General features: G+C 33.5%; 3 protein-coding genes across 5 annotated transcripts; 2 read left to right on the plus strand and 1 right to left on the minus strand.

The window, feature by feature from the left end:
* Positions 1-125: 125 nt before the first annotated feature.
* Positions 126-10,143, plus strand: LOC105327861 (eukaryotic translation initiation factor 4H). 2 transcript variants are annotated; one of them, XM_020067071.3, is made up of 7 exons: positions 126-150; positions 4,368-4,557; positions 5,661-5,709; positions 6,154-6,218; positions 6,418-6,511; positions 6,807-7,085; positions 8,566-10,143. In XM_020067071.3, exons 1-7 carry the CDS (start codon positions 137-139, stop codon positions 8,748-8,750), a joined length of 876 nt encoding a protein of 291 aa, XP_019922630.3. In that variant the 5' UTR covers positions 126-136; the 3' UTR covers positions 8,751-10,143. The 2 variants fall into 2 exon arrangements, 1 of the variants encoding a protein (XP_019922630.3); XR_010712268.1 differs by lacking the exon at positions 126-150 and having other exon boundaries at positions 4,342-4,557; positions 8,566-8,813; positions 9,002-10,143.
* A 2,730-nt stretch (positions 10,144-12,873) lies between these two features.
* LOC105327852 (amyloid protein-binding protein 2) lies at positions 12,874-20,556 on the plus strand. Its single transcript, XM_011428507.4, has 14 exons — positions 12,874-13,040; positions 14,305-14,393; positions 14,964-15,115; positions 15,634-15,751; positions 16,044-16,212; positions 16,655-16,711; positions 16,817-16,849; positions 16,997-17,064; positions 17,148-17,253; positions 17,526-17,650; positions 17,741-17,826; positions 18,074-18,264; positions 18,446-18,611; positions 18,786-20,556. Exons 1-14 carry the CDS (start codon positions 12,900-12,902, stop codon positions 19,007-19,009), a joined length of 1,725 nt encoding a protein of 574 aa, XP_011426809.1. The 5' UTR covers positions 12,874-12,899; the 3' UTR covers positions 19,010-20,556.
* A 1,093-nt stretch (positions 20,557-21,649) lies between these two features.
* On the minus strand, positions 21,650-25,715 carry LOC105327851 (serine/arginine-rich splicing factor 1A). Of its 2 annotated transcripts, XR_900109.4 has the most exons (6): positions 25,442-25,715; positions 23,789-23,994; positions 23,463-23,635; positions 23,195-23,364; positions 23,023-23,090; positions 21,650-22,714 (listed from the first exon to the last, which is right to left on the minus strand). XR_900109.4 is itself a non-coding variant. In XM_011428506.4 (5 exons), the coding sequence occupies exons 1-4, from the start codon at positions 25,603-25,605 to the stop codon at positions 23,209-23,211; spliced, it is 699 nt and encodes a 232-aa protein (XP_011426808.1). In that variant the 5' UTR covers positions 25,606-25,715; the 3' UTR covers positions 22,754-23,090; positions 23,195-23,208. The 2 variants fall into 2 exon arrangements, 1 of the variants encoding a protein (XP_011426808.1); XM_011428506.4 differs by lacking the exon at positions 21,650-22,714 and having other exon boundaries at positions 22,754-23,090.
* Positions 25,716-26,044: the final 329 nt, after the last annotated feature.

Raw genomic sequence — 26,044 nt, forward strand, 5'->3', positions numbered from 1 at the left:
TGGTATAGAAAGAAATATGCTCTTTAGAAAAAAAGATATGCGATGAATCGATTATTGCATTATCGATTATCGAATATTTGAACGTATGCATTATTGAATATTTTCACGCATGCGTGATTGAAGTTTTTTTCACAACATGGCCGAGTATGGGTAAGATAATTTACAGGACCAATGAACAGATACATTTGAAATGTATCCACTTAACATCCCATCTTGTCAGAATTTCCAATACAAACTGTGTAAAAATAATGTAATCAAAAGAAGGCGATGGTTCTTCTTTTATTGTCACCTTTGATTCGACACCAAAATAGCCAAACACGTGTAGTTTACTCAAAATACAATGAATATTTGCGTGATAAAACAGTGATATAACAATGTTTTACTGCCGTCACTTACATTTTGTTGTACGAAATATTTATAGGTACAATAAACAATCTTACCAATTTTTACTTGCATCGGCACAAGCTTGTTTCAAATTTGTAACAAAAATAAACTTTTGATTTTTATGTACATGCGTACAGGAATCTCTCAATCTTTTTCAAAGATATCATCACATCACATTTTGTGTTTAAATATGCATTATTTAAAAATACTTTACTGGCTTAAGCCCAATTCTTGCAAGTACCATCATGCTGAAGAATGTGCGAAATATAATTGAAAGTCTAAAGAGATTTTGCACTGTAAACAATGTGAAAGTACCTGCATGATAACATTTCAAAATTATGTGAGCTAGTCAGAAATTGTTTTAATATAATAAAAATATCAAGAAATTGTTTTCATTCTGGATAATGAACACTTGTATACTCATCAGATTAAAAACATGAAGTTCGATTATTGATAATTATTAACTTATCACATCTATGTGCAATCTGACTATTGTTTTTAGGTCAGTAAAATATTGTGCTAAATACAAAGTCCATGTAATAACTATTTAAGTGTAGAAATGATAATTACATTGATGTAATCTATCATTCTTGTCAATAAAGCATTTTAACATTTTAGAAAGCTCTAATCTTTCTGAGAGCTTTGAACAAGTTCTTATTGGGCACAATATTTGTTTTGTGATGATTATCTTTTCTTAGTTATTAGTTTAATATGTAAACGGTGTGACCGTTGGACCGAGCGCAGATTTAACACAGTGGAGTTTGATTTTTATAGAACTAAATTTATTTGAAACGTACACAGTAGGATCCGCCTGGTTGCCTACTCAAATCATTCGTCAAAGTTAAACTAAACGTCGCGTGCTCAGTCTACATTATGACGTCATGTTACAGACGTAAAACGTACACGTCTTGTCTTCGGAAATAGCCGAAGAGTTACGTTATTCCTAAAAAATTTTATTTCTTCTTTCATTGTTCATCAATTAAATTCATATGAATGCCGCGGTAACCAAATTGAATACTTTATTCAGTATCTAAAAGATCAGTTCCTTGACGTTAATGTTTTTATTTTCCATCTGATAATTTGATAAGACATACATAGAACAAGTCGTGTTTCTTGATTGAAGCACTAGTGAAACTAATCTGGTTTTCTTTTTAATTTCTTTTAATTCAAATTACCTTCTATCGAAACACTGGAACTTATTTAATCGAGTTTAGGGGCAATAAACATCGATAAGTACCAGTCAATCAATGATCGAACTACCTTTTAAAAAACAAAATGGCTGCCAATATGGCGGCGCCCATGGCTGGAAGAAATTTTTTTTGGCCATAGTACCCCTGATTCAACTTTCATTTTTTACTGATTTTCTTATATATATGTGTTACCATTAATCCTCGCTTCGCGAGGCGGGCTTCGCCCGCCTCTCGCTGCGCTCGGTAATATTAATACTGTATACAGGGTTATTTTTTTCCTCATGTCATTTTTGCCCTTCTGTCGTTGCAAACAGTTTCTCTCCCTGTTGAATTCGTCCAGACACAGATATAAAAAAAAATTGAGACATACGAATTTGTCAAGTCTTAAAGCTCGCTCGACAATGAGTGCGAAAGCGGCAAATGTTTTCTTGTACCGTATTTTTGGGGGCAAAGGCAGATATTTGTATATCTCTAATGCGCAAGCCTTTGCTTATCCCCCAGGTCAGCTTATCGTAGGCTAAAAGTTGAAAAAATTAACAGTAAATAATGAAATTCACTGCTTTTATCCAATGTAACAGTTTATTTTAAGATGTTGAATTTTTTACATCCTTTAAACTAAGGATTCATGCATGAACCCAGGAAACTATTTGCATAATAAAAAATAAAATGAAATCATGTAGAATGTAATCGGATGAAATTTTTGTGATTTGTTTGTGGAATTCAGTGGTCTTGGGTGTAGAATAAATCAAATGCGTTGTTTTTTACAATTAATTTCATGTAGTTAAAATAACCAGCTGATAATGGTAGTCTGGTGTCGTGTATAAAGGTGTGAAACCTGTGACTTAGACACAGCCTGCGGGAACGTATTGAAACCTCATATCAACATTTACACTTTATAGCATTGACTGTGTTTGTTAGCAATACAACTTCTTTGCATAATGGAAAGTCACTACTTAATTAATTTATTAATGGAAAAGAACATACCGGTAATTTAATTATTTTTAACCGGGTTTTCTGAAGGAAAAATACGGTTATTAAAATGGTGAAAATGGTGGGTGGGCGGCTGCCAAAAGGGTACCCTCATTGTACGGATAATTCCTCCTACAGTTTTCAAGATAGGAAGTTGTTGTTTTGCAGGTCAATTATACATATATCAGAGGTGTGCATATTGCTAGGATTTTGATTTCTTTTAATTTATGAAAAAAATACTAGCTTTTGAACTTGGTCGTTTTTTTGGCAAAATATTGCATATAGGGTTCCCTCATTGTATGGATAACTCCTCCTACAGTTTTCAAGATAGGAAGTTGTTCTTTTGGAGATCAATTGTACATATATCAGGTATGTGCATATTGCTAGGATTTTGATTTCCGATTATTTATGGAAAAAATACTAGCTTTTGAACTTAGTCACTTTTTGGCAAAATATTGCATTTAGGGTACCCTCATTGTACGGATAACTCCTCCTACAGTTTTCAAGATAGGAAGTTATTGTTTTGCAGATCAATTGTACATATATCAGAGGTGTGCATATTACTAGGATTTTGATTTCCGATAATTTATGAAAAAAATACTAGCTTTTGAACTTAGTCACTTTTGGCAAAATATTGCATATAGGGTACCCTCATTGTATGTATAACTCCTCCTACAGATTTCAAGATAGGAAGTTGTTCTTTTGCAGATCAATTGTACATAGGGTATATCAGAGGTGTGCATATTGCTAGGATTTTGATTTCTGATAATTTATGAAAAAAATACCAGCTTTTGAACTTAGTCACTTTTTGGCAAAATATTGCATATAGGGGTACACCATTTCACTGGATATGGGTTGACATGGATTATGGATAAAGTTCACATAAAAGAAAACCCGGTTTGCTGTCACATTGACAGCTTTTCACTTGTCTGTGTGGTATTTCGTTTTCTCATTCATAGCAATTGCAGGGGATAAATCTGAGTATGAAACCAGGCGTAGAGCTAATGGATGCCATACCCTGTAATTACATGTAGCTTTTAAAGTATAACTTGATCAAATGAAATTTAGCAATAAGGTATTAATGAAATATAAGATATTTGGTAGTCTATCAGACAAAACCACCAAGGTTGGTGTTGCAATAAATTTACAGTTTGTAAAATTACGATATGTATATATTGACTGATACAGAAGATATCAATCATCCACAAAACATGGAGCAAGATCTATTTTTGAGATTTGCTGAAAAATATATATGTTTAGTCAGTTTGATAATTTTAATTACTCTATTAACATTCTACATCAATATTTCCTGAAAGTACATAAGATGATTTCCTTAATCATCGGTCATACTTTCACTAAAGTAATCGTTGATTGAAAATAAGCTTATCCTCCTCATCGGGTATTTTAAAGTTTTTTCCTGTATTTTGTTTGAAAAAGAGCAATTCAATTTATGCCCCACATCGACATATGCCCTGAAAAATACAGTATACAGTAAACATTTTTGGTGGAAAAGCCAATAAAAGCTAAAAAAAAAAAAGAAAAAAAGAAAAAGAAAAAAGTCAGTGCAAGGAAAAATTGTTGTAAATTTGCAGTTGGATGAAAAACCTAATTAGTAGCATGTTAGTTTCAATGCCCCAGCCAAACCTTTATTTTGTATAGTTCAGGTCTTGGAATAATGATCAACAGAGTAATGGAGTGTTGTTCGTTGTTCTTCTGTTCAAATTATGACGTTGAGGAGCTATGTTTTACTCTGAATATAATGTTTTTTAGGAATGTCTCTGGAGAGCTTTGTTTCACTCATTCTCTGTATATTATGTCTTTCAGAAATGACTATGGGGACCGATACGGAGGAGGAGGTGGTGGGGGTGGGGGCTACGGTGGGGGAGGACGTCGAGGGGGCAGGAGCCAGGAGAAGAAACCATTACCAACAGAACCACCTTTCACGTGTTACGTAGGAAATTTACCTCAAGGGCTTGTTCAAGGAGACTTAGAAGTCATTTTCAAACACTTGCGGGTAGGAATATTTACAATGTTTATAATGACTGAATATTGATAAGACTAAGTTTCTTATTTGTGAAAGAAAAAATTATTATTTTATTACTATTATTATATTGACTTATATAACGCAAAATAAACATGTAGTTTCTATGCGCTGTACACTGTGTTAATAAAAGGGGTGTGCTTATAATGCTATGTTAGAGATACTTTAAAAAAAATATTAGTAGAGTGATGATCAAACAACAGAAGGTTATCTAAAACATAAAAGGATGAGCAGGATATGTACATACATAGTCTTTACATATTATTCGTTTATGTTTTATATTCACGCTTGAACAACAGTGTTTTGAGGGTCTTGCAGAATGCTCTTTGTGTTTCAAGCTTACGTAGTTCATTCCACAATTGGCACCTAGTATGTTTATAGCTCTTGTGCTCTATTTATTTGATGACCTCTTCACTACCAGTTTCCATTGGTTAGATGATGATCTCATTGTCCTGTGTGGTTGGTAGACAGAACATAGTTCGCTCAAGTATGTTGGTGCTGTTGAGGAATGTAGTGATTTGTGGATGGTTGTCAGTACTTTGAATATAACACGTTGTTTTACAGGCAGCCAGTGTAGTTCTTAAGTACTGGCGTAATGTGTTGTCTTTAATCACATTCTTAATATGTATTTAAAAAATTTGTCTTGGAAGAGTTTATATCTTAAATAAAAACTATTATTCTTAATAATAGTATTTGATGCCCTCTTTGATAAGGAGGAATATCGTGTTGCTCTTGTGGTATGTGATTCATTTATATTATGATAGATACTTCTGAGGGAGTGAAATACTTTAAATTGTTGAATTTCATTTCACGAGGAAAAAGGTCAAGGCTCAAACTATTCTGAAAATGGGAGATATTTTTCAGTTGATATCTGGATAACCCTTTACTTGACAGACATCAAACTTGATACACTTGTATCCCTTAATTAAAGAAATGAGGACTTTTATTTATTATAAGGTCAAGGTTCAAGATAACCTGAACACAAAAGTATATAGTCGGAAGTCAGCAATTTACCCATTTCGATATTGCTACATGAAAGGCTATGATGTCTCTAAGACATATTTTTTTTTCTGTAGGTTCGTAGTGTACGTCTAGTCAGAGATAAGGAGACAGATAAATTCAAAGGTAAGTTAAAGTTTGGAACTGCTGATGCTCTTCTTATTCAAATAAGATCCATGTCTTTATAAATTTATTGCATCTATGAGTTCACATGTAATTTTATTTATATATGCAAAATCGGAAATACATGGTCAGTCTTGCATGCACATAACAGTATAATATCTGGGCCAACTTGCTGAACCTTTACCTCAGCTTCATTAATGACTTGTGCCCTATTCCAATAGGCTCCTTCACACTTTTTAATGAAAATGTACCCTCTAACAACAAAAGACTGCATCTTATATTTTTGTAGATTGAAAAATAATGAATGTTATGAAACTGGGCAATATTCAGTTTTTGAGTAAGCCCACTGTTGGTAAGAGTGTGTGAGACTGACTGTGTGTTGCCAGTAATGTTAGGTTGCATGTTTGGATCCTTTGATTATTCATCTGTGTATTCTTTTTTTGTCAGGATTCTCTTATGTAGAATTTGAAGATATTGAATCTCTCAAGGAAGCCCTCACATATGATGGAGCAGTGAGTATATTTATTAAGAGAAAATAAAAAATAGACACACCTCAGGTAATTAATGAAAATAAAAGAATATAGAAACTTGTTCATGAATGTAGAATACCAAATTCCTAATTTACAACAGAACATAAGTTTTTAGCATTCAAATCAATGTATGGAAATCTGAAAAATGAAAGATAATCCTACATTTGATGTTTTTCAACAGTTATTTGAAGATAGGAATATTCGAGTGGATATAGCTGAGGGCAGAAATAAAGATAAGAATCAAGGATTCCGTGGGAGAGGAGGAGGAGAAAGAGGTATTACCCTGTAACCATTGTAGTACTGTTCTGTTAAGTAAATACATGTGTTGTACAACATGTAAAAAAGGACTTTACCCGAGACTGTGATTACAAATTTTTGATGCTTATTTTTATCATTTTGGTACAGTTGGTAAGATGAGTAACGTAATTGAGCTTACGTGTAAAGGATTATAAATCTAAGACTAATGACAAAATGTGTACATTATCTTTAAAGTTTTGTGACAGATAGCGCATGAAATTTGAATATTAGTAGACTTAGGAATAACATAAGCTTACTTTCGTTTCTTTGAAGGAGGTTTTAGAGGACGCGGTGGTCGTGGAGGTGGGGGCCGGGGTGGCTTCCAGGACCGAGGGGGAGATAATTGGGGCGGTGACAGAGGATACTCAGACCGAGGAAGCTATGGCAGGGGAGGAGGAGGAGGAGGAGGAGGAGGTTTCAGGGGAGACTTTGGGGGTGGTAGAGGCCGGCAGGATGGCTTCGGTGGCAGAAATCAGAATGGGTTTAGTGGCCGCCCAAGACAAAGACAGAACAGTGGTGGTCCCTCAGAAGAATTAAGAGAACCTTCACCAGGTTAGTTCATCGCCGATCATAAAGTCTTCAAATATGTGTATTTAGTTACTTTGACAGGTAAATTACATATGCTAACAGGCCACACTGATATAATTCACATGTTAATTTCTTTAGAAAATTTTATTTAAAAATATCGAAGTATTGTCCTCTCATACCGTATTTTTCGAAAATTAGGTCGTTACGGTTTATTGGGTGAAGGAAGCTGTTTTTTAGCCAAAAAATAAAAAAAAGTATAAATAGGTCTACTTCGAAGAATTGGTCGAAATATTACCGCTAGTTTGAATGAATAAATGGTTTTAAATCTTATTTCACAGTTTTAAACAAAAGGGATATAAAGTGCATTTCTTAAAAACATCGTAAGAAAATGTCTGAAATTGCATCAAAATTTTCTAACCAATTAATTGAGTACGGCAAGATTAATTTAAGATTTTTTTTTATTACTTCCCTGCCATGTGTACAAACTGGTGTTTACTGGGGGATAGTAACCTAGCCTGGAGGCATGACTATGGTAGCACATGCAACTCTGTGTTTCTGTGTGACTTTTTACTGTGTATATAGACAAGAGTCAACCTTTGATCTTATCGAAGCCTGCGGGCATGAGTAGCACGTGCCGAGAGTTCAACTGTGTATAAACAAAGTAGGCGCTACCCAGATTGATTTCAGAGGCACCTGGCTAAGATTTCATCGAGAGATTTATTTTGAATATACAGAACAAAACTTGTACATGTATTCTATTATAAAAACGAATCGTTTTTTTATATTTCTACCCGATGATATCCCCCCCCCCCTCAAACGCGGAATTGATTTCCTGTTTATCGTAATCACTACAGTATATTGATTAAAATCCATACGATTTTTACACAGAAATTCAAGCAGTATTATAGTAAACACTCATGATTTTATTGGATGGTTGCATAAATTTTTGCAAAATTTCATATCAAATTTTCCAGCCCCCCCCCAAAAAAAAAAAACATAAATAGGGCGAAGCGATGAATAGGGCGAGGTCCATGTATCAGGAAAAAAAAGTATCAACCTAATTTCCAAAAAATACGGTACATTTGTTGGTAAAATTTTAAGGTACCTCACTACACTTACACTTAAACTTTTTAAGAAGCTACGTCACAAGATGTCGGTTTAAATGTTTTGTTAAACTGTTTATATCGTTCGATTGGGTTGTATATCATCATAGCTCAGTGGTTAAAGTATTGGGCTTCTGAACCGCAGATCATGAGTACAAATCTGCCTGGAGCTTTATGTTAACCGAATTAAATTTTTGAAAATGTAATTTTTCATCCAAAATTGCACATTTATTTGCCGATTAGACTAAGCTACTTCTTATCCATTATGATATCTATCATAATCAAGTAATTTTCTGCTGATTTCAGACAAAAATTCACAGTCTAGTGAGCCACCTGAAGGATATTCATTTTTGTACCATTGCTTTTTTTGTTTATTAAAGTCATCTTTTTCCAAATTTCAGAAAGTGCTGCTCAGCGCCCAAGATTAAAACTTTTACCAAGAAGTGTTAAAGAACCAGTGGCTGCTCCCGCAAGTATGTCTAGAAATGCCAGCATATTTGGTACGGGTAAGCCCAGGGATGCGGTAGATGATGCAGATGTTCCCGCTGATCGCAGTCGAACAACAAGTGAAAACAGCAACAATTAGCTAAATAAGAAAAACTCATTAACCAATCGATTGTAAATATTGTACTTTTCCCCTTTTTTACAGGTACAGTTGATACATTTTTTTTTATATAAATTGGAAAGAAATTTGTATCACATTTTTTGTCTCTATTTTTAAATAAAAGTGTTTTTTTTTGTTGGTTTTTTTTTTTTTTTTTGCTGATTTTGTACAATAAATCAGATAGTTTGTGGAAAAAAGATGCGATATTGTTCTATTGTTAATTTCTATTGCAGATATTATGTTTACTCTTACCTGTGTGAAATGAATTGTTGCATTCAAGGTTTGTAAGTAGTAAAAGACATTACTGTTTACCCCTAGGAATGGTTCTCATCACCTTGGATACATTTCATGCCAAAAGTGTTACTGCAGTAATCACGACTATTGACTATACAGTATACTGATAAGAGACATGTTTTCTTTTGGAATGAATTGCCAATGCCTAGCTTTCATTGTTTTTAGGTTTTTTCTTTTTTTTAAGAAGTATAATACATATATCACCATTTCCTTTGTTTGGACACATATATTTATAATCTTATTTACATTTTATTATTAATTTTTTTGTTTGAATGAAAAATTGTAGTTTAACAAGACATGACGGAATTAAGTTAAATAAAAAGTTATAGAACATTATTAAGTTTCAATTCAAACCACTAGGAAATGTTTTTCATTAGGGTGTTTCCATCGCTGATATATTCAAGTTCTTGTGTCACACAGTATAGGAACTAGTAAGATATTCTGAATGTAAGTAAATACATTCACTGATTTTAATAATGATAAAAGCTTCAAAGTTGTCAATGTATTTATAAAGTAGCAATATGAATTTCATTACACTGTCAATTACATGTAATATGAACAGTAGTTAATGTAGTTTTTCTATTGTATACCCCATGTTTAATACAAGCAAGCAGTAGATGTTTAAAGCATGTTTTCTTCATGACAATTTTATTTTTTATTTCATAGCATTGTTGAGAATTTGTAATTTGTTAAAGTCATCATTTTGATCTCTCTTCAGTGAATTAAAATATCCATTTTAAAGTTACATGTTTGAAATGTAACGAAGTGTATTTTTATGAAGCTATAAAAGATTAAAGTGATTTTTTTCCGTTGATTAATTGTAATGTAATTTTGTATATAATTATGGCATTAAATGAAATTGAGGAAAACTTGTTTTTATGAATGAGATATGGCATATGAGGTGCTTGTTTGTATGTGCTGGTGTACATATCTCCATATCTTTCATAGTGTTTGTGTACTATATTTATATCCGGTATACCATTGTGATGTCATGCATTGGTGTTTATGATTTTTTTTCCTGTACATTGAAGTTTCAAACCATGATGTACATGAAGCAGAATAAAATACTGAAAGAAAGAAACGTATCAATATTTATTTGAGAATAAGTAAAACATGTACCAAGGATTATAAACAGGGGGAAAAAGATGCATTTGAAGTGTAAATTCTGCATGGTTAGTGACATATGGTTATACATGTACATCCAAATTCCTGATTCTATTGAATTTCATGCAACAAATGTTAATTTCACTGAAGCCTGGTGAAATTCTTTCAGGCTTTGATTTTGGCAAGCTGTTCACTATGCCTCATGTGATATGACCGACAATCCTTTTTGTAATAAATATGGGAGTTGGGTGGATTTGGGAGCGGAATGAATTAACTCTGTAAAAATACAGTAGTACCCCCATGGATTCAGTTGTCATCAAGTGAGTTGCACAAATGGGAATAGAGCAGATGAGAGGGGAATATGAGTAAAAACTGCTATGCGCAAATTCACACTTTTCATTTTGCATTAATTTCACAATTTCAATCTAACTTGTGCAGAGATATATACTGCATATTCATGAAAGCTGAACTATATTGACATTCAAAATAGATAACTGTATTTGCCGTTATATGTTTTATAGTACGTTATACAAAAGCCCATTTAGCTCATTTTCATAGCTATTTTCCTTTTCGCGAAGAAATGCATACATTAACTTTTGCGGAAAAAACAAGAAAGTTACGCGTTAAACTTCGCAAAAGGTTTGCGTTATTTCGCGTAAATTTTGATCCTTGTATGTATATAAGATACAGGTTACAATAAGCGCATCTCTGTGATATTTGTTAAGTTTTGTTATAAGTATTTTAGACGAATATTAAGGTCGCTCGTTCGATTCGAATATGAGTGTATATAACTTTTGAGCATGTATTTCCCACTGATAATTTAAACAATAAAATACACCTCATGAGTCTTTGATGATTCATGCATGTATGAAGGTGGCGACGTTAGCTTAAAGAAACGGCTAAATCGTCTCCTATGGGAATTTGAGTCTGACATTATTATGATAATTTCGTGCAGTCCGTGATTTTTCTTAGGTTGCTGTATGTTTCGACCAGTCGATAAACGGGGCGTGTAGGTTTCAGTCTGGCTGTTCTGGCTGATGAATTAGCTATAAGTTTCTGTAAAAAATAGAGGGAATCGTACTTGGTGGATGTAAATATATCTACAGTTGCATCCAAAATCTAATATTTGAATTTATGACTGTTAAATCACATACGACTTTGTTTATATATAACAATAAAATGCTTTCTTTTGGGATTCATTCGGGATATGAAGGTAGCGACATTGCAAAAACATACATAAGTTATGTGATTTTTTTCTGCAATGATCGCTACCTTCATAACCCGCATGAATCACCAAAGAAAGCATTTAATTATTTATATTAACATTTTAACTAATTAATAAATTGATCATGAAAAGTTAGTTAAATTCCGTAAATTACTGTTAACGTACATAAGTACGTTAGCTAAAAGAAACAGCCAAATCGTCTCCTGTGAGACTTTGAGTCTGACATCATCATGATTATTTCGTGCAGGTCGTGATTTTTCTTATGTCGCTGTTGGCTTCGACCAATCGATAAACTGGGCGTGTCAATTTTAGTCCTCTCAATTTCTTGTCAGTTTCAGCCGTTGTAGATTTCGACCAATCGTTTAACGGGGCGTGTCAATTTCAGTCTGGCTGTTTCTATAGAGCTATAAATTAACTAAGTTTCCGTAAGAAATAGAGAAAATTATTACATTTTCCAGTGCCTTTGCCTGTGATAACACTACGTATCGATTTTGTACTATATATTATAACCCATAATACAAATGACGCCAAATTGAGGCGCCATACGATGGCTTAAAATTAAATAAATATAAGTAATAAGGAATCATTCTTTGAATATTATGAGGTGATAATTTCGGTCGGGGCGTGATCAAATCTATCATAAAGCCCTTCGGGCTTTATTGGATTTGATCACGCCCCGAGGTGATGATCACGCCCCGACCGAAATTATCACCTCATAATACTCAAAGAATGATTCCTTATTCCTTATTTAATTTCACAAAACTATTTTTAAACTATGATAATCACTTCTCGAGTTTATTTTTCACTGTTCGTCTTCTTTATGGTACGTATAAGAAGTACATATATGTAATTTAAATCTGCATGAATTAGTTTATTGTATTTATTCATAGAAAAAGAAAGAACGCAAGAGTCGAAAGTGTAAGGTCTACCTCGATCTTTTTTACTTTTAATGTGTTTTTGATTGATATTATCAGAGGTATCTATAACATATTATATATGTCTCTGATATTTTAATCAAATTTTCTTTATATCAGGAAAAAAATAGTGGAAAACAGAAAACATTACAGCTACCATATTATCATGATTATACCAGGGACTATATACTGTCCCTGATTATATACATGTATGAGTGTAAAGACATTCGTCTTCATTCATTTTGAAATTGTTCTTTATAAAGGATCCCGTTTTAGATAAAAATATACATTGAAGTTTTGCTTTATATCGCGATAGATTAATCAGTAATATTTGCGTTAAATTGCATTAAAATATAAAGCAAAGGTTTAATAATTACCAAAAATGAGCTCAATGGGGTTTTGTTTTATTTAAAAGGTTGAAGTGAGTAAAAATTTGAGTTGATTAATCAAATAATTATTAGAATGTATTTTTGAAGTGGCAAATAACTATACAGTTGACATTTGACACAAGTTCGAGAGAAACTGCGTTAACAGCTGGTTGAAGAACGATAACTCTAAATCAATTTAGATGTCGCACCTGTCAATAAATCCAAAATGGCGTCTGCTTGTGCTTTAGAGTGGGTGCCAGATTCTCTGTATAATACAGCTGTATCTGCAACCGTTTCTTCCTACTCTAGACACAGAAGAGAGGTTAAAAGTCTCCCAGAGGATGTGCAATTCGATATATATTACAAAGTGAGTACGAAAGTTTCCACTTTCTAAATAACTTGTTTCCACAGTGACTGTGTAATTCTAGACTAAAGAAAATGTTCTATTTTTCAACATTTAAAATGTGTGATATTATTATATTTGTAAAATAAACCATTAGATATGAATAGAGAAAACAAAACAGTTCAATGGAATCCAGTTTTATATAATTTTTACCACATAGTAAGTGTATAATATAGTGTCGTTGGTCCAATGATGATTGATGACTCACTGTGCTTAGGTACATGTCAGTGTCAACATCATCATACTTATTGGACGATAAAAAGATGTTTAGTGGTCTCGAACTAGAAAGGGACATTCATCATGTTTATCGGACCTTTTTTTCATATCATATATACATGTATAAGTATGTCTTGACATAGTAAATCTTAATTATTAACGACGGGTCAAAAATGTGAGATAAATTGGTGTGTGAAATTTATGTGACATTTATTGAATGTGTACTGTAAGCCACCCCCCCCCCTCCCCACAACTCTTATACACTAAACCCCCCCCCCCCCCCCCTCCATGCACACTGTGACCAACTTACTGTAAAATACACTACACAATCGCTAAAATTTTACAGCTGGTTCAACTTGAACAGTGGCGACCAGGATGCAAGTCTACTGTGGGTTCATTAATGTTTTTGTGCATTAACTATTGGGGATTAAGGAAAATTCACCGATTTGAGGATGTAAATTTGTGGACAATATGGTCTTATAAATATTATCTGCATAGCATATCCTACTTCATTGCAGAGCTTTGATTTAAATCGTGGATCAACTCAAAAAAGAAATTCAATAAAATAAATCACAAAATAGGAACGAAAAATGTTGCAATTACAGACCTTGCCCTTGGGACTTGTGAATCATTACAGACTGACAGATTCCACATTCACTGCACAACAGTGTTAACGATATAACCAGTTTCTATGCAATTATTTAAATTTCCATGTTGTGACGTACTGTTATAAAAAGTATAAGTCACTGGGTGTTGAGGATCCTTAAGTCATTATTCAGATTTTGACACATGTACTGGTAACTGACATGATTGTTTAAACTGCAACCGTGATTGGGACAAATTTTAGTGATGAGCAGTTTGTTTTTTTGTTTTTTTTTTAGCAAAGTAAAGTTTATAAATGTCTATTTTGGTAGTATTTATGGTCTAAGTGTTAAATTTGCATTCAATATGTAAATTTGCATGGAAATTGATTTTTCATTTAATGAAAATTATCTAATTATCTATCTTGTAGCTATACAACAAAGGAAGAATATGTCAGTTGGCCTTAGAATTTTCTGAACTAGATACATTTGCAAGAGTATTAAAAGTTAATGACAAAAGGTAAGATTTGCAAAAATGGAAGGAAAAAAATCAATCCTTGGAAACATTTGTACATTTCCTTTAGGCATGTGAAGAACAATTTCAGGGATTTTGTTATTCTAATATATGTAATTTTGGTAATATTCTTGAAGGGTACAAAGGTTGATTGACATAAGACAGTCACCATTTTTTTCTCAACTGTTCTCCACTAGTTCTCATTTGGATTGATAAAGCCAACAAAAATTAATGATAACGTAGTTTCTCCTGCACCTACATATCAATTCATTTACAGATTTCATTTATCTTTAATAGTAAAATGACTCCGTTTTAAGTGAAAAAAAAATCATTTCGAGATTTGTCTCTTTTTAAAATTTGCATAAAATACAGTCATGCCCTTTGCATACTGGTAATTGTTTCGAATGTTAAAAATTTATTATAATTCATGTCTTAATATCCTATTTGTTTAAATAACAAACTGTTACCGGTAATGTAGGAATGTTCAAAGACCTTATAGAAAACAAAAGAAACCCTCATGAAAACATTTTTCTGCCATTATCATCACAATTTGATAAATCATATTCCATTCTGCAGACATTTATTGCACCATTGTTTCCAAGCATTAATGGACCATGGAGCTAGTGTGTCTGACATACTGGCAGATACTTATGCTAACCAGCTTGCTCAGCAAACTAGTCAAGACCCAGCATCAAGGGAGAGAACTATACAATTGGGGTTTCAATTAGGTAACCATTAGAAAACAATAAATCGCATATGTACTGTAGAAGCAGGAATATTCGTTGAGGATTAAATTTTGTTATTTTCGTTGACAATACACATGTATTAATCAACAACATTAAATCCATGGCGAATTTTAACCCAAGTATTCATAAATGCAGAGTTGATAAGTGATATCTTTAGGGATTATGATATAGCAAAATTAAATCCCAACGAAATTTTATTTTGTTTAAAAACAACAATTTTAACCCAATGAATAAATGTGCTTCTACAATATATCAAATTAACTTTTAGATATAAATCTTTATGTTTTCCTAGCAGTGGCACAGGCAGTTAAAAAAAACCCTATCATTTTGTTATATAAATTTTAGCTACTTGAATCGAATCTGGATTTGATGTGGTTTCAAATAAAATACATGTCAAATGTTTGGCAACGTGAGAGAATTTTCAAAGATATAGAAAACTGAGTATTGATTTATCAGACAGTATGGGTACTTGTTAACTTTCTGTATTTGTATATTTTCAGGGGGCTTTCTATGTGACGCAGGCTGGTTCTGTGCCAGTGAGACAGTGTATAAAGCCTGTCTGAGCCTCTGTCAGATGGACAAGGCTAACCTACACAAGTCTCTGGAGTGCAGTGTTGGGTATCTACTTCATTTGTATTTCAATTGATATTCAAACAGATAAAATGTATTTTAATTACCAATAAAAGTTGCAAACTTAGTAGAAACTGAATTAAAGTAATGAAATAATAAAACTGATTACCGGTATAGGAAATAATACCAAATTCTTCCATTTAGACCATGTTTGTGTGATGGTCCTGTCCTGATAATAATTTTGTTAACAAATGACTAGCAATGTGAAATATAGCTATAAGCATTTAACATTTAGGTCTGTAACTGTACTATACTCTTCCAATGAATCATACTTTTGCAGACTGTTGCACGTCCAGAATGCTAACTGTAAATATACGGAGGCTGACCTGACATGTCAGATAGCCGGGCAGACGCTGAAGGAGTTACAGGCCTTGGGTCTACCCGTCAATGCCGCTGCCTTCTATACTGAGTGCTGTGCACTATTATTTGCTGAATGCCAGTATGATGAGGTAAGATGTTCTAGATGAGTTGAATCCTCATTTTTCCACAGTTATGTTGGGTCTCTATATTATGTCCCTATGTCATGTCCTTTGACGCCATCTACATGTATATTACATTTACTGGAAAAATCATATTTGTCCAGGTTGGGACAACCCATGGATTGAGAGAAAATTTTTGAAAAATGAAAACAACACACTGTATTGCAGTATATCCCATTGAGAGGAGAAATGTTTGTTTTTTTCCCTCCTGATCTTTGGGTTGACCCAGCAAAGGGACACAATTGACCTCACTTTTTGCAAAACGGGGCAGGTTTATTACAGGATACAACTGAACAGGAAATTAAGAATTTTTTTTAGTTGGAAAATGATGTCGCAGAATGAAAGTTAAAAAGGCACATATTACCTATATAGCAGCATGTAAAGTTTCTTCTTTCTGCATTATTCCTTTTAGGCAATCAAGTTTTGCTCTCGAGCAGTAACAACTATTTCTAAGACGTTGCCAAATAAGGTATGAATTGGTTCCAATCATTTGATGAATTAACATATAGATATCTATCAATTCAGTTGAAATTTTTCTGATGCAGTACATTCTGTGTACATTTGTATTTTTCAGACTATAGTTGATGTCTTACGACAGTGTTCTAAGGTACATGTACATATATGTAACTTTTGGTTTTACCAGTATTAAATGACAATTTTAATTTATGGGCAAATTCCGAACATATAGTTAATGTGAAAAATAGACCTGCATGTATTCAACTTTCACTTGCATCTTAATCCTTTACTATTTTAGGCATGTGTAGTGAAGCGTGAATTTCGGAAAGCAGAGGTGCTAGTAAAGCATGCCGTGTGCTATGCAAGGTAAACTATTCAAATCCAATGAAATGTTCGAAATAAAAAAATTAGAAATTCAGTTACCTTTCTAAACAAATATATTATTTCAGAGAGAAGTTTGGAGACAAACACCCTAAGTATTCTGATGCCCTCCTGGATTATGGGTTTTATTTATTGAATGTGGATTCTATAACAGCTGCTGTTCAGGTTTATCAGGTAAAATAAAACTGTCAAAAAATTCTCTCAACAGTAAGATGTGACAGTCTTTATTTTTTCTTCAGTTCTACATGTACATTTAATAACAATATAATGACTTATTTCAAATGAACTTTAGAAAAATGAATTGTAGGCAGTTATCTTTATAAGAATTACAAGGGATGTTTGGTCTTTTGACCTGACTAATTAATAACTGGTGATGTGAAGATTTGATGCTTACATCAAATTTGTTTTCGGAAACACTGATGAATTTATTTGGGTTTCTTTAATAGATGGCACTGGGTATTCGTCAGTCTGTTTTTGGTGGAAGAAACTTGTATGTTGCAATAGGACATGAAGACTTGGCATATGCTTCATATGTTCAAGAATACAGCTCTGGAAGATTTAATGATGCCAGGTACAACAGTCGGATCTTGATGTAATTGATGGGAGCTCTTCATTTGCAATGATTAATGGGGATTTAGATTCTAGCATTCATATTTTGTAGAGAGCATGCGGAAAAAGCCATAGAAATTTTAAGTTACATATTGCCGGAGGATCATCTACTACTGTCTTCATCCAAAAGGGTTAAAGGTACAAATATTTACAGGAATATCATTACACATTTCAGACATTTTGTATTGTTCCAGAAAAATAAAAGCGAGATTTTAAAATTTGCGAGATGTGCAAGCAATTTTACTCGGATATTAATTCCTAGCTTTTAATTAGGAATCTACAGTACTCTGCATGGAGACACATGTATTTTGATTTTGTTGAATGCATGTTCATGAACTGGTAACAGGACAAATCTTTTCTAAATGTATGAACATTTTTTTTAAAGCCTTGATTTTAGAAGAAATTGCCTTAGACAGTTTGTCTAAAGAGGCGAAAGAGAAAAATCTCCAGGAAGCTCAGGAACTTCATCTTCAGTCTCTGGCTTTGGCTCGCAAAGCATTTGGTGAAAACAATGTACAAACTGCAAAGCATTATGGGAACTTAGGACGTCTGTATCAGTCCATGCAAAGATATGAGGTATGTGCCTTGATAAAGATTTTTCTGAGTAACACTTAGGCTTGAAATAAAAAATGTTGACCGGTATAAAAAATTTCTATCATGCAATACTCTTTTTGCTGAACCATATCTTAGAAATGTTTCATTTCTGTATTTTGCTGAACCATAATTATTTTTGGAAACATTTCATCTCTCGTAACAGGAGGCAGAGGAAATGCACCTTAAGGCCATAGAGATTAAAGAGAGGCTTTTGGGGAAGGATGACTATGAAGTGGCATTATCTGTGGGACACCTAGCGTCCCTCTATAACTACGACATGGAGAAATTTGCTGAGGCAGAGAAACTATACTTGAGATCAATAGCAATTGGTAAGAAACTGCACACACCTAAATTTTGTATCTCTATAATTCATTTCATATACAATTTTTGTTTTTTTCTACCATGCTCGAATTTAATGTGTTGAAATATTTAAAGGTGATCTAATAACCGGTAGATTGTAGTACATTGTCTTTAATGTACCGGTAATTTTCCTCTTTTTTTAGGTAAGAAATTGTTTGGGGAGGGTTATAGTGGCCTGGAGTACGATTACCGAGGGCTGCTCAAACTTTATCGCACCACCAATAATCTTGCCATGGCTGACCATTATCACGACATCCTACACCAGTGGAACACCATCAGAGACATTAACAATGCCGCAGAAGTAAAACCCTTGGAATTCTCCATATCTATAGACTTTGAAGATACAGTGAAAGAGTGTTTCTCCTGAGTTGTCAAACAACAGATTTTTAAACACTTCTCCACAAGGATGTGTTCAATGGTGTGGTAGAAAATCAAATCGCAGTAGAGCCATATCGTGAAGTGGCTGATCTCTTCAGTTAGCATTGAAACATCAGTCAGGTCTGATGAATATTGTGTGCAATTTTTCTCTACTCTTAGTGTCATCATTGTTGTCCAGTCTTTGGCTTAAGAACTGTTAACAATAATATCTTGCTAGTATGATCCTATCATATTCTTGACATAAGCTATTTTTTGGGATGATTTTTTATCCCTCCTAGTTTAATGGACTATGTTTTAGTTCATGGTATTTTATAGTGATCACAATATGGTGTGACCGGTCCTTAGACCTGCTTAACAGATTGCTACCATTTATAGCAAAGTGAGCAGAAATATGGATCCAATTTAAATCAAATTGAGACTAGCAATCATGATTTGCTTTGGGTGAAATTATATAAAGTAACATTACATGTATGATGTATTAACAAAGACTTAGTTTATACAAACTTACATAAGCATTTTCTAAAATAAGTTCACTAAGGATAGGAGGTTGTTGGCATGATAGATTAAGAGATTTACATGTATAAAAATGATTGTTCAGTGGAAAAATCATTGATCTTTTTTCATATGGTGCATTTTTTCTGTAAAAAATTCAAAATATGAGCAAAGTAAAAATCAGATTTTTTTCTTGACTCTTTCCTCTCTGAACAGAAAAACAATTGATCTCTAATGGAGAAATACTTGTGTTTTGGACTTATGATTGTGTTATCTATTTTAAATCACTGTTGGTGCATCGATCAGAACCTAACTACTGAGGAAACATAGGTTAAAAATTTTGATGAACTACTTATTATAAAGATGTGATAGTCCCTATCAATTAATTAATATGTTGTTTAAAATCATTGTCAATGTTTGTTGGTAACGCCAAGGTAGGCATAGCAGCACATGGAAGATCCCGACTATTGACCTTTTTTCACATCATGAATCTACAATACTGTCAATGCCAGTACAGCTCTGTCTTGTTGAACATACAAGTATTAATGTTTGTTATTGATGTAAATGTCAGCTGATGTATCACAATCCCTTAGCATTGTCAGTTTTGTTGAACGAAGGGAAACATAGTTTTTTTGACAATTAGTTTTTAGCATGTTTTTGTCTCTCAAGTGAATGCTAAGTGTTATTGTAGCTGACAATGGTGCATGGACAAAAAATACTCAGGTTTTCACATATTTTTCCAAATGGTTGGAGAGTGGTCATCATATATATGAATTAATCATGCTAAACAATTGTTGTTCCTGGCATTTACATGTACCGTATTTTCTGAATTTTTGTTTATGGATAATGATGAGTGATAATGTTAGGCCTCTAATTAGTTTTATTTGATAATGAATAAAAGTCAACAGGTTAAATCACAGTGAACACATGTAGTTTATTCACTTGATTTAAATTGGTACAGTGAAAGTCTGCATCTTAATCATTGGTTGCTTTGTGATATCTTTTAATTTATATTGTTGAATAAATGACTTATTCTTAAGCTGTTGAATTGGTTGATTTATTATTTTGAACTGAGTACTATATTATATAAGTAGCTCAATATGGCATACAGTTGTTGAAGGTACATATCTCTTCATTGATGTAAAGAAATCTCATTTTTTCATTTGACAATACGATTACTTGCAATTATAGAGCTGTTTTAATAAGTTTGCTTACTTTTATATAATGTAACGACAGTGCCAAGTTCATACATCAAAGCAAGTCAAAATTGATACTGTTGTGCACAGATAAAATCTGCAGTCACAAATGCAATTTCCATAAATCACAACTGTACAATTAGCGAGATAATGCTAATATCAAATTGCTGTTTGACACAAACTTCCCCTTGTTCATGGTGTAGTTAAAATTTAAATATAATTTGTTTAAATATTTTTTATAAAGAGAGAACCTTGGTTTCTACTGAAGCCATGCAACTCTCCTCCTCCTCTCCCCCCCCCCCCCAGTACTTTGAATGCCACCACACCAGCTTATATCAAATTAAATAGGAGCAATGAGATTTTTAAAAAAAAAAAAGTTCTTGACTGAACACAAGGAAAGATTCTTGCCTTTTTGTCTTTGCACAGCGTGAACCTCACAAGACTGGACCATTTTATTAGGCAAATACCGGGGCAGGCATTAATATTTTGTCATGCAGCAAATTATAAACAATTTAAGACTGCAAAACTCATCTTTTCATCAATTCTCATTAACCAAACGTTATTCAACCAGATTTTTCCCTTTTATGCATTATTCCATTTCAGATTTCCACTGCTTCACAACCATATTTCATGGAAAGAACCTGCAATGTTTCAAATTGTGTGAAAAATTTGACTCACAATGTAGAAAACGGGTGAATGCATAAATTCATCTGTTTAATGAATGATGATTTGGTTGGAAAGAGAGGATGCTTCTCTATCAATAAAATACATTTATTAACCATAATGTCTTTACATTTTTTTTTTATAAAAAAAATGTTAAACATCTAAGTGTTCAGCAGTCACTGTTGAAATATGAAAACTGTACATGGTACACGCTAGACCATATTGACTTGCTCATTACATGTATTACCAAACTTCATAATAACAAGCAAGAATATACATGTATTTGTGATGTTTTATTGATTATGCTGAAAAGAAACATGATTATCATAGCACACATCCATCAATCGTTTCATAAAACCACACATTTTGCGTAAAAACAAATAGAAGTTAACTTTTAAGGGAACAAAAAATGCCATTTAAACCTCAAGTTAGTTTACTATTAGTCTTCCTTCCCTCCACATAGCTGGACAACCCCTTAAAATCATTGATCAAAACCTCCCTCAACTTACCAAATCCCTATCCAAAGGGTAACTCCAACTAGAATCCTCCTTAGAATTCAAGACAACGATCCAATACCAGTAACCTCGAGTCCAACTTAAAATGTTAACTAGTCATGCATTACAGACAGGCCTGTGAAGCAAGACCATACATTTTAAAATGTTATTCATGAGTAACATTGAGCACAAAGCTCAACAAATCATTTTCCAGGGTTCTTTATCAGACACTTTTTCCCCTAAACTAAAAGGATTAAAGCTGATACTAAACTACTCATTTTAAAATTGCTTACGATTTTTCATTGAACTTAGCCTGAAATGACTGGTTTACAATCCTTTCCAGAACATGTAATCCGTACTTTGAGAAAAGAGCAATCCCAAGCATCTACGGATAATTTCATCGCAGTTTTATCCTGCATTGACAAAAGACTCCTTCCATGTTTAAGAAATGATCATTCAGTGATCAAAAGGCCATAAATAATAATGCTTCACAACTTGCCATTAAGAAGGTAATTATTTGTGATTATCCAATGAAGCAATGTTATTTACTGCCAATTCTTTTAAAACAGAGGTTAAATCTTAACCCTGATGATTATTTTGCCTACATAGATGGATTCATGAATTCCAAAATAATTCCAGTTAGGGTCTAAGGATCCATCCAGATTCCTTTTATTGAGAGGGGACTGAAAAAATCCAAATCCTCATCCCTTGATCCCAATTGATCCAAGATAGTTATCCTAATTATCCATGTTTGTATCCTATTATCCAAACATGATAAATCCAATTCATCCATCCCAAATTTCCAAGCTTGTCATCATAATGATCCAAACTTTCCCACAGAGCAAAAACCTTAAGAATAAAAATTTTAAAAAATTAAATTACTAATGATTAAAATAAGTATATTTAATGTTTTCTCACCACAACATGAAATGAAGCCTACATGTATGTTTAGACAATACTAGGTTATAAAAGAGTAAAATTAATAACTGTTACACAATGGATGATAATGGCATAAAATCTGAAAAGCAAACTTTTCTGTACAATAAATCTGCAGCATAAGACATTTCATGATCATAGATTTTACAATATTTCTTCAAGTGTTTAAAGTCAATGAGCTGTTAATGGACTTCATATGCACAGATCACAAATATGCATACCATGAACCGTCTTTTTTAAATGCTTGCCAATGCTTGTCATCTTTCATTTCTTTATGATCCTTGCACCACTACAAAATCAAAAGTTTAAAAAATCAAATAAATTAAAAATTGAACATATGCATAAAAGCTTAGCAAGATAGATGAATCAATATTCATAAAATTTGTTCAATACCTTGTTTGTTACATTTAAGATCTGGACCTAGACCTTGATCGACCCCTGACTGGTGAATATCTGGGGGATGCCCTGGATCGTCTTGGGGGTGTGATACTTCTGCTGCGGGACCTTGACCTTCCTCCGCCTCCTCTGTAATCTTCTTTCACACGAATGTAAGACACTTCTCCCTTAAATAATTAAAATATAATACAAAATTAAATGCATCCAGGTTTATCAGTGTGATACTTATGAATTTCTAAGGCCATTCACTAAACCAAATACAAACCTCATGAGACCTAAACTTGGTGTCATCCAGTTTGCTGACAGCATGTTTCATGTCTTCTTTCCTGAGAAATTCAACAACTCCAGTTCCATCTTTGTAGACATCTGTATAACACACATCTCCTGCTTCCCTCATGTGATCTTTCAGATCCTGCCAGCTGCCAGATGGTGGTAATCCTAAAATCACAAGCATATTAAATGTAAAAAACTTTTGATGCGTCTTTTTTCCAAAGACAAACAAATAATTGAAGAACTTATCTTAATGAAAACAGATGAAAAATAGTCCAAAAATGCAAATTAAAACTAATATGATTCATCTGTAAGACTAACCAGAGACTAAAACTCTGTATTCAGATCTTCTGGATGGGGGTCCTCCTCTCCCACCTGGTGGTCCACGACCTCCACGGAAGCCATACCCTCCTCCACCCCCTCTAGATCTAGAACCGCCTGGTCCTCCACCTCGCGGGAACTCCACCCTCAGTGTATATCCATCATAGTTGTAGCCATCTCTTTCGTGGACAGCGTCTGATGCGTCTCTGGTTAAATACATTCGTAAAGTATAAATTTCAACAGGTTGGGACCATTCTCCCTAATAGGATATAATAGCGAGCGCAGCTCGCCGGCGCGCAGCGCCGGCGAGCGAAGCGAGCTCTAAGAACCAGTGTGCGCGGGAAAAAGAACGAGCTAAACCTACAGTTCATCAAACAAAAATTTTTGTCTACGTCCCATAATGCTCTCTAATGTTTTCACCCGTGGTGCTATGCCAAAAATGGCCGACTTTTAACTCGTAATTTACGGTGACTTAAAGTTTGAAGACACGTTTTGAGTACCGCATATGCTTTTGCGAGACTCAAAAGATTTGTTACATGCTTCCATACCTCCATATTGAGTCGAGAAACGTAAACAAAGACGAACAAAGTCATGGATGACGTCACAGTGCACTCGCGCTATATTTCCCGCGATAAATTTAGAGGTGGATCAAACATCTGTAACGAGTGTACTGACTATATTTCAGTATAGACTGCGATACCTGCCTCATTGACATATGATTTGTTTTTAATTTTTTTTAATGTAGAGGTTTTATGTATATATACTAGCAAGAGCCATACTTTACTGCCATATCGATCCATTTTTAAGCTAATTGTGCATGCATGTACAGTAGGCAGGTAAGTATATGAGTAGGGAGGAAATAAACAATATGACATTTTGAACTAAATAAAAAGGAATAAAATGAAAAAAATAAACTGTTAAAAAGTTATGTAGATAGTGCATATAGTCAGACCATCAAATTTAAAAGTGGGAAATTACACACCAACAATTAACCAGGAACCGGGCGCGCTCTCTCTCTCTCTCTCTCTCTCTCTCTCTCTCTCTCGGGGTAGGGGGTTGCGCTGTATGTATCATAACCATTAAAATTAGTACCTTTGGCATACTTATTGTAGAGCAATACTCTCTCAAAAATTCTTTGACGTTCGTTGATACCTAAATAAAACTATAAGTTGACAATGATGCAAGGTATATGTGTATTCTTGCTGCGCTCGCCAGAACGGTAGCACCGTAAAACATATTAATCTGTTTTGGATATATTAATATCCCAAATGGGATATAACATTTAACTTGCGATTTTTTGTATATTTCTGGTAATTTACATTTTTTTTTTAAAACTGCAAAAAATAATCTATAAAGCTATTCTTAGTAGCTTTATTATGCTATATAGCTTAGCTAAATCAGGGGATTGTGATGAAGCTGTTTCTACGGATTTTAAAAGTTACCAAGCAAAAATTTAAATTTTTTGCACTTCAAATTTATATCCCAACATGTTGAAGTGGCTTCAATAAACATGATAAATACATGTATTGTAAATTTGAAGTTGGCCTTTTTATCTCCCCTTTGAAGGAGTATTTACTGATATATATAAACGTAAATGAAAAATCTGTTTAATTACTTATCGTTTGTAAATCGTATATACGACGTAAAATTTACCTTGGGTCCTCGAATTCAACAAAACAAAATGGCGGCCCTCGCCTTGTTTTCAGGTCGACAAAGGCAATTTTTCCAAACTTGTAGAACAAATCCTCAATGTCCCTCGCCCTTATGTCTGGTGGAAGGTTTCCAACATAAACTCGCACGTCATTTCCTCTGGACATTATTCTGTAGAAATATGCTTCCAATCAGTAGGCTAGTGTAGTCTTCTCCGTCCTCTCTAAATTTTCTGGTTGAACGCTTTCATCGATCCTTGTCTCGATCATCGAAACGCTTGTATTTTACACCGGATAGGTACTGATGCGTTTCGGTACCAATACATTTAGACCCAAATGGTTTTAGTCCTATTATATTTCTGCATTCTGGGACATTTGTCATTTGACATCACATTTTGTTTATTAATATTATTCTTTTGACATTTTAAGATGCTGTAAATAAATTCATTTGAAAATAATAATGGAAATAAAACTAAAAATAAGGTATTTCTGATGCAGTAAATATAGTATACACTCATACAAGTTGCATAATACGCCATATATCGGCAGTCACTACTCCCGTGGTATCAAGAAACACAGCTTGAAAAAATGGGGTAAAATTTTAGTC

The sequence above is a fragment of the Magallana gigas genome, chromosome 3 (genome assembly GCF_963853765.1).
Source record: "Magallana gigas chromosome 3, xbMagGiga1.1, whole genome shotgun sequence".
Lineage (NCBI taxonomy): Eukaryota > Metazoa > Mollusca > Bivalvia > Ostreida > Ostreidae > Magallana > Magallana gigas.